The 13,423-nt window shown below is 33.6% G+C and overlaps 2 protein-coding genes and 1 long non-coding RNA gene across 6 annotated transcripts; 2 read left to right on the plus strand and 1 right to left on the minus strand.

Annotated features, from left to right (window-relative positions):
* Positions 1–5,802: 5,802 nt before the first annotated feature.
* Positions 5,803–6,891, minus strand: LOC149989233 (uncharacterized). Its single transcript, XR_016502852.1, has 2 exons — positions 6,579–6,891; positions 5,803–6,100 (listed from the first exon to the last, which is right to left on the minus strand). It is a non-coding gene; the product is annotated as an uncharacterized LOC149989233 (long non-coding RNA).
* A 108-nt stretch (positions 6,892–6,999) lies between these two features.
* Positions 7,000–8,725, plus strand: LOC112282698 (small ribosomal subunit protein uS3x). Its single transcript, XM_024520665.3, has 6 exons — positions 7,000–7,104; positions 7,223–7,370; positions 7,511–7,682; positions 7,834–7,888; positions 8,192–8,323; positions 8,462–8,725. Exons 1-6 carry the CDS (start codon positions 7,075–7,077, stop codon positions 8,615–8,617), a joined length of 693 nt encoding a protein of 230 aa, XP_024376433.1. The 5' UTR covers positions 7,000–7,074; the 3' UTR covers positions 8,618–8,725.
* Positions 8,726–8,870: 145 nt separating this feature from the next.
* LOC112282697 (uncharacterized) lies at positions 8,871–12,207 on the plus strand. 4 transcript variants are annotated; one of them, XM_024520661.3, is made up of 9 exons: positions 8,871–9,338; positions 9,746–9,947; positions 10,169–10,318; positions 10,520–10,634; positions 10,775–10,859; positions 10,968–11,088; positions 11,181–11,293; positions 11,402–11,555; positions 11,674–12,207. In XM_024520661.3, exons 1-9 carry the CDS (start codon positions 9,279–9,281, stop codon positions 11,946–11,948), a joined length of 1,275 nt encoding a protein of 424 aa, XP_024376429.1. In that variant the 5' UTR covers positions 8,871–9,278; the 3' UTR covers positions 11,949–12,207. The 4 variants fall into 4 exon arrangements, with proteins under 4 accessions (XP_024376429.1, XP_024376430.1, XP_024376431.1 ...); XM_024520662.3 differs by having other exon boundaries at positions 10,968–11,063; positions 11,174–11,293; XM_024520663.3 differs by having other exon boundaries at positions 9,746–9,908.
* Positions 12,208–13,423: the final 1,216 nt, after the last annotated feature.

Raw genomic sequence — 13,423 nt, forward strand, 5'->3', positions numbered from 1 at the left:
TATTGTAATAGTCTTGAGGATGAGAAGAAATATTTCTCTAATCATGATGAAGACTTAAAAAAGAGAGTTATCTTTTTTAAAAAAGGTAAAATGAGACTCATTATTAGGAGGCAATCTTTAAAGCCATTAAGAGAGCAATGGATCAATTTAGAAAGAAGAGATATGAAGAAACTTGTAAAAGAATATATAAAAAGAGTAAATAAATTACATGTGAAAGAGGCTGAGTCTTATCTCATTGCGATAGAAATTAAAAGCATAGTAGCTATCTTGAGGCCATTGATAAAAACTATAGTTAAAAGAACTAAATCTATTAAAAGAGTAATGATGTTATTAGCATTAAAGTTGGATATAAAGCTCTAATAAAAAAAAAAAGATTTATTTTACAATCAATTATTTGAAAGGCATCAAGAACAAAGATTTGGCTGAAAAAAAATAAGCCAAGTAATGGCAATAGCTCCTAAGTTTTTATAAACTTATTTATCAAGGCCAAAAATAATGCAAATTGATATGGTATATTTTAAATCCCTCATTGAGTAATGAAACACTCAATGTCGTCAAAAAGCTTTATGCTTATATTATGGAGAAGCTAAGCATATTGCTCAACATTATCCAAATAAGCAAATCAATTAAAAAATAAGGAGCACAATTATTAAAGAAGATAATGTGTTAGTAAACGAATTTCACTAATTATAATAGATATCATGCATCTAAAATCATATGCAATATCTAATAAAGGTCTTATTTTTTTCTGAAATTTTTCACTTTATTTTACAATAAATATGTATTTAGAACCTAAAAATTACAAAGTCTTTGCATTATTAGATTCAAAAGCTTCAACTTGTTTTATAGAAAAAGACTTTGTCTAAAAAATAGAAATACCTTTAATCAAGTAAATTAAACTTATACATGTAAAAGTCATAGTTGATCATTTGTTATCTTTTGAAGATATTATTTATAAGAATATTCTTTTAGATGTAGCAATTAAAGATCATAATAGTGTAATAATATTTAATATGATAAGATCTCTTTTCAATCTAATTATTTTAGAATTATTGTGGTTAAAAAAATATAATCCTCAAATACTTGAATTTCTTGTAATTTTAACTTTTTTTGTAGTTTAATCCAAAATCTCAATAATAAAGTAGAAATACATAAGACTACTACATCCAAATTCTTACTAGTAAGTGCAAGAGCTTTCATGCATGCGGCAAGGGAAGGGCCATCTTTTGTTACATATGCCACATCTATTTCTGATGGTGAAAAGTTATCAAATAGTATTTATAGCTAATATCAAGTTTTTCATGGTATTTTTTTAAAAAAAAATAGAAATATTCTTCTACAACATCATCTTTAAGATTATATAATTGATCTATAAAAAAGAGCTCAATTACTATTTGGACCAAACTACAACTTATTACAAAATAAGTTGGATACATTAAAAGAATATATTAATAAGAATTTAGGTAAAAACTTCATATGCCATTTGAATTTTTTAGTAAGAGCTCTTATCTTATTTGTGAAGAAAAAAGATGGATCTTTGCGGATGTGCATAAACTATCAAGGAGTTAACAAGATCACTATTAAGAATAGGTATTCTCTACTATTGATTTTAGGAGTTCTTGACCAAGTCAATTAAACAAAGTTCTATACAAAAATGGATCTACAAAGAGCATACAATATAGTCTATATTAAAAAAAGAGATGAATAAAATTCTACTTTTTTGAACTAGATATGAACATTTCAAATATAATGTCATGCATTTTGGAGTCATAAATATACCAGTTATTTTTGAACATTTCATGAATGATATCTTTTATAAATTTTTTAATAATTTTATTGTCTGTTATTTAAATAATATTTTAATCTATTCTAAAAATATAAAAGAATATGAATTTTATATTTGTCATGTATTACAAAAACTTAGAGATACAAGATTATATGCAAAGAGAAAAAATTGTATATTTTACACTACTCAAGTTGATTTCTTAAGATACGTTATTACCAATAAAGGATTAATCATAGATTCTAAAAAGGTCTAGACTATCATAGATTAGAGGATCCTAAAAAAAATCAAAGATGTGTAATATTTTTTGGAATTTGCCAATTATTATCAAATCTTTAATAAGATGTTTTCTAAATTGCAACTCATCTTATACGTATGACATGTAAAGACAAACTTGAATGGAGCAAAGGAGTAAAAATATCTTTTGAAGTCTTAAAGGTAATATTTATTTCTATGCCAATTTTGTATCATATCAATTTTTTTAAGGCGTTCTTCAGGAAAACAAATACATTGGACGTTGTTGTAGATATTATTTTATCAAAAATATTAACAAATGATAAGCTGCGCCCAATTGCTTTTCATTCCAAGAAATTTTCAACAATTGAGATTAATTATGAGATCTACAAGAAAGAGCTTTGTGTAATTATAGATTTATTTCAAGAATGGCATCATTATTTAGGAGGTGCTTCTAATTTAATTATTATACATACATAACACAAGAACCTCAAGTAATTCATATTGGCATATATTTTGAATTGTCACCAATTCCATTGGAGTATGTCTTTATTAAGATTTTATTTTAAAATCACTTATAGATTTAGAAAATAATAAAATTTATTAAATATCCTTTCTAGACATTCTTATCTTATACCAAAAGAAGGAGATGTAGCTTTTGATGAATAAAAAAGTTTCTCTTGAAGTTGAAGCATTTTCATCTTCAAGTAATAAAATCAATATTGATTATTGATTCAAACTTTGTTAAGTAAATTCAATTAAGTATATCTTTTGATTCTTTTATTTATGATATCAAGAATAATTCTATTAAGTTTCATGATACTTTTAATTTTGAGTTAAAAAATAATCTACTTTATTTTACAGGACAATTATACATTCTAAAAGATAAATTATGATTATGTATTTTTCAATCTCATCATGACTTTCCAATAATCAAATATTTTAGATACAATAAGACTTTAGAGCTAGTATTTAGAGATTTTTAGTGGCCTCAAATATAAAAAGTACTCAAAGACTTTGTACAATCATGTGATATTTGTTTAAGATTCAAAACTCCTTCTCATTGACCTTATTGATTTCTTTAGCTATTACCTATTCTAAAATAACTATGGTCTTTTATTTCTATGGATTTTAATATGGATCTTCTAATCTCAAGTTCATATGTTTCTATATTCAATATAATAGATTATTTTGCCATAATCGCATATTTTGTACTATGTACAAAGTTTATTAAAAGTGAAGAAATGGCTAAGCTTTTTTTTAACAATTTCTATTACTATCATGGATTATTTAAGGATATTATATCAGATAGAGAGATTCAATTTATATCAAGATTTAAAAAAATTCTTTTCAAGGTATTAAAGATAGATATAAAGTTTTCTTTGGCTTTCTATCCTCAAACTAATAGATAAATAGAATAAATGAATCAAATTTTAGAATAATATTTGACAAGTACCATCAATTATCATCAAGATGATTGGACAATTTTTTTGCCATTAGTAGAGTTTGTGTACAATAATGTGATATATTTATCTACTCAATAATTATTATTATTATTATTATTATTATTATTATTTTTGTTTATCAATTATGGTTATCATCTATGACTTGATATTTTTAACTTTTTAAAAGTTGATAATCTTGCGGCAAAAGATTTAGTAAATTGTTTCTCAAAGCTACATGTAATAATAATGGCACAATTAAAAGAAGTTCAAGAATAACTAAAGATTAATGTGGATGCCTATTATAAGAAACAACCACAATTTAACATAGATGAAAAAATACGGCTACTTTGTTGCAATATTAAGACTACTTGTTTTTTTGATAAGTTGGACTATGATATGCTTGGATCTTTTTCTATTAGTGAACAAGTCAATCATATTATTTATCGATTATATCTATTGGAGTCTATGAAGATCCATCTTGTATTCCATATGTCTCTTTTCAAGCCATATAAGACAATGAATATCTCACAAAAAAGACAAATGCCACCTCTTTCTATAAAAGTAGATAATAATCAAGAATTTGAGGTAGAAGAAGTCTAAGATTCAAGGTGGCACTAAAATAGGTTAAAATATCTTGCTTATTGGTATAAATATGATATTAATGAATGCACATGAGAGCCAACAAAGAATCTTGCAAATACAATAAAGAAGATTGAGATTTTTCATTAATAATATCTATCAAAACTGAGATGAAGGATAGCAAATCTTTATTATAAATGAAATAAGATCTAGGAAAGATAGCATTCTACCTTCTACTTTTGTTTAGTACTAAGGAGATAGAAAACCAACAACTTGTAGATTTAATACATGAGCTATCACTTATTGACTTATCGGATGAGGCATTGTAATTGATACAACCATCAAGATGATATAATCAAGATGGAGATCCTTAAGATTTACATATCTTTCTTTGAATAGATGGCAAGATACATCATGCTTGATCTCACGACCTTAGAAGAGACTCTTGATGTTTGGTGATTTTATTGGAAGTAAAAACGACTCTTGATGTTGTTCTAAATATTTTATTTGAAAGAAGTTACAAATGCCTCAATAATGATAAAATAACATGGTGATCTTTTTGTCTTGATATGAGATACTATTAATTACTGAGAGGACCTATCAACCATCTTCGAAGAAAATAAAGATCAAAATATTTGATAAACATAATTTGTTTCATCTTAAAATTCTTCAACATATGATGACTGCTCCACTTAGAACTTATTCCTAAAAAAGAAAGTAATATCATAGACATACATATTTATCTTAATAATTACTTATATGATTAAATAAAAATTGATAAAAATAGATTTATTTCATTATATTTTTTAAAAATACTTTATCAATGTTACTTTGATTTTTTTATGTATTTGTAGTTTATTAATAGATTGAAAAATTAATCAACAAATAATCCATATATTAATAGTTTGTAAAATATTACATGTATTTATAATTTATTAATAGATTAAAAAATTGATCAATAAATTATTCACATATTAATAGTTTGTAGAAGAAGCTAACTATGTTATTTACATATAAAAATCACATTATCTTAAATTTTAAAATGCTTGAATTATAAATGATATAGAAATTATTGGATGAATAAAATTTTATTTTTTAAAATTATTTTAAAAATTAAATTGTAAATATATTCACACATATCATAAAGCTTTTTATTTTTATTATTTTTTTTAAAAAAATAATAATCTTTTATTCATAATAATTATTTCAAAATCAATAACATAACTATCAAATAATTACTAAAAAAATATTTTCAAAAGAACATAATTTTTTTTGTTCTTAACTATCTAATCTTTAAATTAAAAATAATCTAACCATGTGTCAATATTTTGATTTAAATACAATTCTTTTTAAGAATCAAAATCTTCTATTAGATTTCAAAATCACATTTATTATGAAAAAAAAAATCTTAACAAAAATAAATAAATTTTTGTAACAATTGAAAATCATAAATTGTTATAACTTATTAAAGTTTAATTACTAAATACTACATTTTTTTGAATAAAAGAAAAAAAAACTAATAAATAACAATGCATGTCAATAAAAAAAAATAGTGGAGAAGAAAGATTTAAAAAAGAGCTAGGTTTCAAATTTATAAAAATAAAATAAAAAAATCATTAAACAAGAGTTATAAGAAAATATTATGTTAAAATATATATATATGTATATTATGTTAAAATATATATATACATAAATATATAATTTTAAAATCATTCAAAAACTTCTTTAAGTATTCCTAAATATAATGTGTATATATGCATGACCAATTAAAAAGCTTATTTATGCTCTTTGTTTATTATCTGTCTACATTACATTTAAGAAAAAAGTCCACTCCTTATTATTTACATAAATTCCTACAACACTCTTTGAAAAGAATTTCAACCATTAATTTCTAAGCAACGTCATCTTCACTAATCAACCAATGTTTATGTTGATTCTGAAGTTTGGTGTACTTCAACACTTCGTATTGCAAATATAATTAGATGAATGACATAGGAGAAAAAACTTACTTCATTAACTGCTTCACTTTTGCCTCCTCCACAATTTCCTGAATGCCCATCTGCAATTGCTTGCACACATCAAAGTCAGTGCAAGCACAGTGCACTGGGAGATCAATAGCTGAACCCTAATACCTCCAACACAATGCATTCAATTGCATATAATCTGGGAGTAGATGCAAGAAATAATTGAACTGTGAAGAAAAAAGCAAGACATGAAGTGCTCTGCAACAAGGATTGCCCTGCAATGCATACATAGTAAGTAAGTAAATGACTATCCTTCTTCCGAATCCAATTTGTCATTTGCGTTTGTCTGTTCAGTATACCTGAATTCAGGGTATTCAGGGGCATCAGTAATTCCAATGCAAACATTCGCGGGAACAGCCGATGTTGAAGAGGTGGTGGTGATTTCAAAGAGGAGTCTGTATACTTACAGATCATCTCAAGAGGTTTGCGCTGACAAAGAAACAAACTAATACTAAAGAACTTATGCAGTTTGGAAGTGAAAAACGTGACAGGATAATCGGTGGTGCGGATTACCTTGACTCCAGAGACCATCCACGAATTGAGCCCATAAACGCGTGCTTCCTTCCACCTGCTATACCTCAATGCGGTTTGGAAGGTAAGAACGTGTTGCATAACTTTTCTACCACTTACATTAACGAGATGAAGAGTACCGAGAATGCCCAAAATTTCCGACAATCTGATGAACCTCAATGACCAGTTATATTGTACGCCACGGAGAGAGGCGAACATCGCGTGCGTGCGCGTAAATCACGTATCATTTATGTGGCTTGTGTCTGGGCTCCGAAGATCCTTAAGTTGAGAACTGAATTGGTTGGGTGGGTTCGATGTGCAGGGTATTAAGTATGGGTATCAACTTTGGCATTAGGGTTTTCATCTTCTCTCCGTCTCGGAGCCTTAAACCCGCAACTGACGGTGATTGTTTCCTTTCAGAATCAGCACTTCGTGCTCTCAGTCCCTCTTTGCCACCTAACGCGGCAGCTTAGCTCTGCCGCTTTGCTTGTCTTCCAACATGGCTACCCAAATGAGCAAGAAGCGCAAGGTGAGGCTATCTCGTTTTGTGGAGGTTTTCCAGGCTCGTGTTGATTTGCTCTATTCTGGCACGGCCTTGCTTCTAGAAGCTCACACAGTTGCATTGTGGGTTGGTCTTTGTCTTTCAGTTCGTAGCTGACGGTGTTTTCTTCGCCGAGCTCAACGAGCTTCTCACCCGGGAACTTGCCGAGGATGGCTACTCCGGCGTTGAAGTGCGCGTGACCCCCATGCGTACCGAAATTATCATCCGCGCTACTCGGACTCAGAATGTGTTGGGTTAGTTCCGAATTCCTGGAAACATTATTTTGAATTTTTTTTCAACCACATCGGTTTGAATAGCGATTAGGGTTGTCCAGGTAGTGCTCGGTGCTGTAAGGAATCTGGGAATTAAAGTGCGGTGAGTGCGTGGTTGGCAGGTGAGAAGGGACGCAGGATCAGGGAATTGACATCCGTGGTACAGAAAAGGTTCCAGTTCCCTGAGGGTACAGTGGAGTTGTACGCTGAGAAGGTGAACAACAGGGGTCTGTGTGCCATTGCCCAGGCCGAATCCTTGCGATACAAGCTCCTCGGAGGTCTTGCGGTTCGCAGGTTTGCTTTTTTATTGGATTTGTTTTGTTTTAGGATTAGGATATTCATTTTATTTCTTGACTCCAGACCCTTTCACTGGTGAAGTGGAAAATGCTCAATGCTGGCTTAGGGTTTTTTTTGCTGATACGTATTAAAAATTGTGGATTTACAGGGCTTGCTATGGAGTGTTGAGGTTCATCATGGAGAGCGGTGCCAAGGGTTGTGAGGTTGTTATTCTCTACTTTATGTACTTTGAGACTGATCTTTGAATGGTGTAATTAACTGATTAACCTACTAATAGAAACATATCTCGAATACGTGAATTTTACTCTATAATCATCGTAATACCCTGGATTGGGTTTCTGTGCATTAGAGCTACTGCATATTGTACTCTTCCTAGCTTTCAGGGCTCTCATATTCTTGACTCTTAACTTGATAATGTGATGTATGGAGTAGTGGCTCTGACTTACAGTCATCGCTACAGTTAGCAGAATTGTGTAATCTGATTAGTTGACGTGTGGGAATTGTAGGTCATTGTCAGTGGAAAGCTGCGTGCAGCTCGAGCCAAGTCTATGAAGTTCAAGGATGGCTACATGATTTCATCAGGAAGCCCCGTCAACGATTACATCGATAGTGCTGTCAGACACGTCATGTTACGACAGGTTTGTCGAGCAGCTATTCAGTGGTGTCCTCTCTGTGGTCTCCTTGCTGATTTCTCCTACGGTCTTTGTTTTCAAGAAAAAATCTCGTTTGCAAGTTGTCTGTAATGTATCTTAGAAATGTTTCGTTATTTTTTTCAGGGTGTATTGGGTATCAAAGTTAAGATCATGCTCGACTGGGACCCAAAGGGCAAGCAAGGACCCATGACCCCTCTTCCAGATGTGGTCACCATCCATATGCCGAAGGAGGAGGAGGAATTCGCCCACAAACCTCATGTAGGAAAGGAAGAGCTGTAGAGCAGATAGTGGAGTACATCTTTATCATTGAAATTGATTGTAAAGATTGGCTACATGCTTCTCTTCTCGAAAAATTTAGTTGGATTTTGACACCGTTCTTGCGTTTTACTTGAAGTCGAAATCTGTGCTTGTAACGACGCGTGTTACGACACCCTTTCACTGAATCTCTCCGGACTTCACTTCCAGTGCCTTTTCTATTCAGATGTCAGCCATCTGCACGCTACTAGCCGCTTCGTTTGAAGTAAGTTTTATCACCTCACGAAACGGCACAAATGGACAATTTCCTAGCAGATTGTCAGAAGGAATCGCATCAGAAAGAAGAGCCTGAGGGCATCTGGTCCGCTTGATATGCATGATGTAGTCGTCTGCAAGCCTGGCATTCGAGCACTCATGCTCGAAATTCCACGTGTCAATTCTCGGAAGCATTCTTTGTGTCGTGCCTTTACAGCATCAACACACTACACAACAATCCTGACTTCTCGTACTGAAAGTTGCAAGGTTACTAACCTGATAAGTGTTGAATTTATTGGCAACCGAAGTTGCCTAAATAAGGGAACGACGTAGTTTCTGACATCATCCACCATCTATTTCCATTTCGAACTTGGTGCCCCACTGCCTTAACCTAAACCATTCCCTTCAACATTGCTCGTCACATAGGCTCATGGATGCTCACGGTCAATACCCACCGCCTCCAGCTGCTTCAGGCCCGCAGCTTCTTGAGGTGCTCTCTCATTCCATCCTATCGGATTAGCTTTGACATCATCCCTAAGGATTTAGATTCATCGTTGCATTGTATGATGTGTGTACATTCCCTGGGTTGGCATTGTCGTGTCCATCTCTTCGATGAAGTCTTGATCTAGCTGCAACCTTGTCATTCAGGAACTATAGTGGATTAAGTTGCTTCCGGGTGGTTTAATTGATTGGAACACACAGTTTGATGGTAGACATGGGTTTGGGAGGTTTTTACTATGAGAGGGTAACAGGATTAATTGAGACAGAGTTGCCGCGAATTTTGTGTTGTGGCGGGTTGTGAGACTCGACTATTGGTTTGATGTAATTGAAATTTAGTAGGGTTAAGGGGTGGTTTTTGCGAGGGATTGATGCTTTGATTAGGTTTTGCATGTATAGGTGCATGTGTTCTTCAGACATGGTGATAGGACACCCACACCTGTGGGGCGTCCTAAAAACCGGAGCGACATGTGGTCAAGCCGCGTCCAAGAGGTGCCTTTGCCATTGCGAAATGGAAAATTCTTTCGACAGAAGTATCCGTGGGGAAATCTCACTACCAAGGGTAGGCTACCAATTGTTCTCCATTCACTCGATCGATTAGGTTATATTCTTTCTTTTTCCCTCCCCCGGCATACATAACTCTGGTCTGATGATAACGTACTGGCAATTTAATTCTCTTCCATCCGAATATTCTCAATATTGCCTGCACACCATATTACTCAAGAAGGTATACTGAATTAACATCGGTAGAAGTGGATTGATTTTGTAACTCGACATCGGAAAACCCTAGTTCTTAAAAGGTTGGGAGAAGAAATGTGACAGGTGCGCAGCAGGCAAGGGATTTGGGTGCGTGGTTAAGAGAGCACTACGTACCCCAGTTCAGCAACCCTGTGGGAAAGGTCAGGCTTCAGGAGGCGCCTGAGAAGTTCATCAGCTTGCGCACAACTAGCTTTCTGCGCACCAATCTCACTGGTATTTAAGTCTTTTCAATCCCTATTCAGTATGTATTTGTTGAATTCGTTTACGCTCCTGATCCATGTTTCTGCTCTCAACGATTATTATTGGTTTCTGCATTTGGATTACGACTTTTATGCGCTTCAGGCAGCCCATTATTATTTTTAATTTGTAGTTGAGAAATTGTTTTGACACTTGGCTATTCTTTGGAATCCTCAGCCTGGTTTTTATTGGAGGGACTTTTGGAATCTCCGGATGACGTAGCGTCTATCCCATTTATATGTCGAGAAGAGAAGGACGAAAATCTGTACCACAATGATGAGCACTGTCCTCGGTATGGCATTCTTCCACGCCTGATCCTATCTTCGTAATTACACGTATGAGAGAGTATGAGAATCTTTCACCAATGTGAACGTTCACATAGTTATCAAGCTCCCAATGATCAATTTCTGTGTCAATGTCTGATAAATGCAGCCTCTGGTTGAAGTGGGAGCAAGCGTGGGTGACTATTCAGAAAGCCACCACCTCGGACGGGATGAACTGGCGGGAACGCTTTCAGGTATATAATGCTTGCAATCCTGTGTAAGATGATGAAGCGCTGATTTGACATTCACAGGCATATGTTTTAATGATTATAGATGCTCCTAAAGTGAGGCTTGTATTTTAGGACATGCAAGCTGCAATGGCGCGAGAGTTGGAGCTAAACCTTGACGATCCGGGGTTTCTGCTGTCCATGGACGGTCCTGGCTTCCCATGGATAACGGTACTGCGGCCATCAAACCTCCAAGGTTTAGTCTCCATTTAAATGTTCCAAGGCTTTACTTCAATTTTTGTAAATCCGAGTTTTATTTTTTATGTCATGATAATTGCTAGGCTGTAGATACGCTTGAATGTGGGAGGTGTCATGGCGACGCCTTACCTGCGGGTATCTCCGTGGAAAAGCTTACTGCTGTTCGAACGCATCTTGCGCGAGACTATGCCGTCACATTTCAGGTAAATCCTATTACTTTCGGAAAGAAATTATCTTCTAGAATAATGCTGTGACTGTTGTAGCATCTGGAATTCATTTCAGGCGAAGTTAGTGCCATGATGCTGTGACAGGATAGAGACGTATTGCAGCTGTCTATAGGCAGGCTGGTACGCGAGTTGAAGGAGGCATTGCTTGATCGAGTCAACACCGAGGCGCAATCCACCTCAGACCGCCCTTCTCTGTTCCTATATTCGGGTCACGATGCCACTATCATGCCACTCTCAGGTATTCAACTCATCCATCTCATCAATTACATCTACTTCCTTGCGCACTGTACCGCCAGTTTAGAGGGGGCCCTTAAAATAAATTGTCGAATTTATGTTAGTTTTCGGATGTATGGCAGTGGCATTGGGTTTGCCTTGGACGGAATGGCCTGGCTACACATCCTCCATCTGTGTTGAGTTGTGGCGAGGTGCTGACGGTGAAGGTGGACATGCTGTCCGCGTGCTTTTCGACCGTGAAGAAGTTGCACTTCCCATCTCTCGAGATGGGAGCGCGCCGAAGAAGGTGTTGTCCTTTCACGAGTTTTTGGAGATAGCTGAGTGGTCTTCACTATCGGAGACGGACTTCTCAAGTAGATGTCAGGATGGTGCAGAGATAGCAGATACGCATGAGTGAACACTTTTCGTCGGCTTCTCAGGAGTGTTGCGGCGATTTAGTATCTATAGAATGCTAAAAATATTGACACCTAGACCCAGCTACGCTCAATAAGTTTATATTTCTCAACAAGCAGAATGCATGACTTGCTTGAATTGCATCACTGTATTTATTCGTAATGATATTCGGATAAAGTACATGGAATGAATTAGATTATTTTTTCTTCACGTATGTAATTACTCATTTTTTCAATAATTGCATACAACCACATGTCAACTAATACTTGGAAGTGAATTGTTGATGTGATTGTTACGTAATGCTTTATATTATTAACAAAGATTTGGATTTTGTGACTTTATGAGAAAATTATTTTGAAGAGTAAGAACTTGGTTGTTACAAAAGTATTGTTTATACTGAAATTCAAGTTTTTGTTATCCTATTCTATTTAATGCCTTATAAATTAGATTTTGTACATGGCTTGATGCTCTCTTATTATGTTGAAGATGGTTGAATTCACTTTATTGCCTTATTTATTTTTTATATATATATATATATATATTATAAAAAAATAATATCACAATTGATAATTTATATATATGTCAAGTAATATCTTGCTTAATTTATAAAGTTGATAAAGCTACACCTCAATGTTGTTAAAGTGACATCCCCTCTTACCATTTCATGATTGATTTTGTCCATCTTCTATCTTTGTACTGTATTCTTAGCCTCATCCCACATCTCTTGTTTCCAACCTTTGTTTCCAATCCTTGTCCCTTATTCAATGTCTTCCATACCTTATTTCCAACCTTTTTTTCCAATCCTTGTCCCTTATTCAATGTCTTCCATACCTTATTTCCAACCTTTGTTTCCAATCCTTGTCCCTTATTCAATGTCTTCCATACCTTATTTCCAATCTTTGTTTCCAATCCTTGTCCCTTATTCAATGTCTTCCATACCTTATTTCCAAACTTTGTTTCCGATCCTTGTCCCTTATTCAATGTCTTCCATACCTTATTTCCAAACTTTGTTTCCAATCCTTGTCCCTTATTCAATGTCTTCCATACCTTATTTCCAAACTTTGTTTCCAATCCTTGTCCCTTATTCAATGTCTTCCATACCTTATTTCCAACCTTTGTTTCCAATCCTTGTCCCTTGTTCAATGTCTTGTAGTCCCCATTTCCAATCCCTATTCCATTTTTCAGCCCTTGTTCCTCATTCCTTGTCTTTTATTCCTAGTTTCCATCCTTTGTTCCATGTCTTTTATTCTTAGTCTCCATCCCTCATTCCTAGCTCCTATCTCTTATTAATATTTTAATATATAATATGTTTGATTATATAAAATGTTTAATTATAAATTATCAATTTAGACATGAGATGTTTAATAAGTTCAATTGAAAAGAATACCATCACTACTTCTATGGTTAGAATCCACTCTAAAATAATATACAAGATTGAAACTTTAATACCATTTAAAGATATTTTTAAATATAACTTTG

This window comes from Physcomitrium patens, chromosome 5, assembly GCF_059467195.1.
Source record: "Physcomitrium patens ecotype Gransden chromosome 5, ASM5946719v1, whole genome shotgun sequence".
NCBI classification, from domain to species: Eukaryota; Viridiplantae; Streptophyta; class Bryopsida; order Funariales; family Funariaceae; genus Physcomitrium; species Physcomitrium patens.

Excerpts from the sequence above, each read along its gene's own strand:
- LOC112282698 (XM_024520665.3), top strand. The coding sequence starts at position 7,075 with ATGGCTACCCAAATGAGCAAGAAGCGCAAG. Across the intron at positions 7,105-7,222 it reads AAATGAGCAAGAAGCGCAAG|TTCGTAGCTGACGGTGTTTT; the intron begins GTGAGGCTATCT and ends TTTGTCTTTCAG. Across the intron at positions 7,889-8,191 it reads GCGGTGCCAAGGGTTGTGAG|GTCATTGTCAGTGGAAAGCT; the intron begins GTTGTTATTCTC and ends TGGGAATTGTAG.
- LOC112282697 (XM_024520661.3), top strand. The coding sequence starts at position 9,279 with ATGGATGCTCACGGTCAATACCCACCGCCTCCAGCTGCTTCAGGCCCG. Across the intron at positions 9,948-10,168 it reads CCATTCACTCGATCGATTAG|GTGCGCAGCAGGCAAGGGAT; the intron begins GTTATATTCTTT and ends GAAATGTGACAG. Across the intron at positions 10,860-10,967 it reads ACTGGCGGGAACGCTTTCAG|GACATGCAAGCTGCAATGGC; the intron begins GTATATAATGCT and ends CTTGTATTTTAG.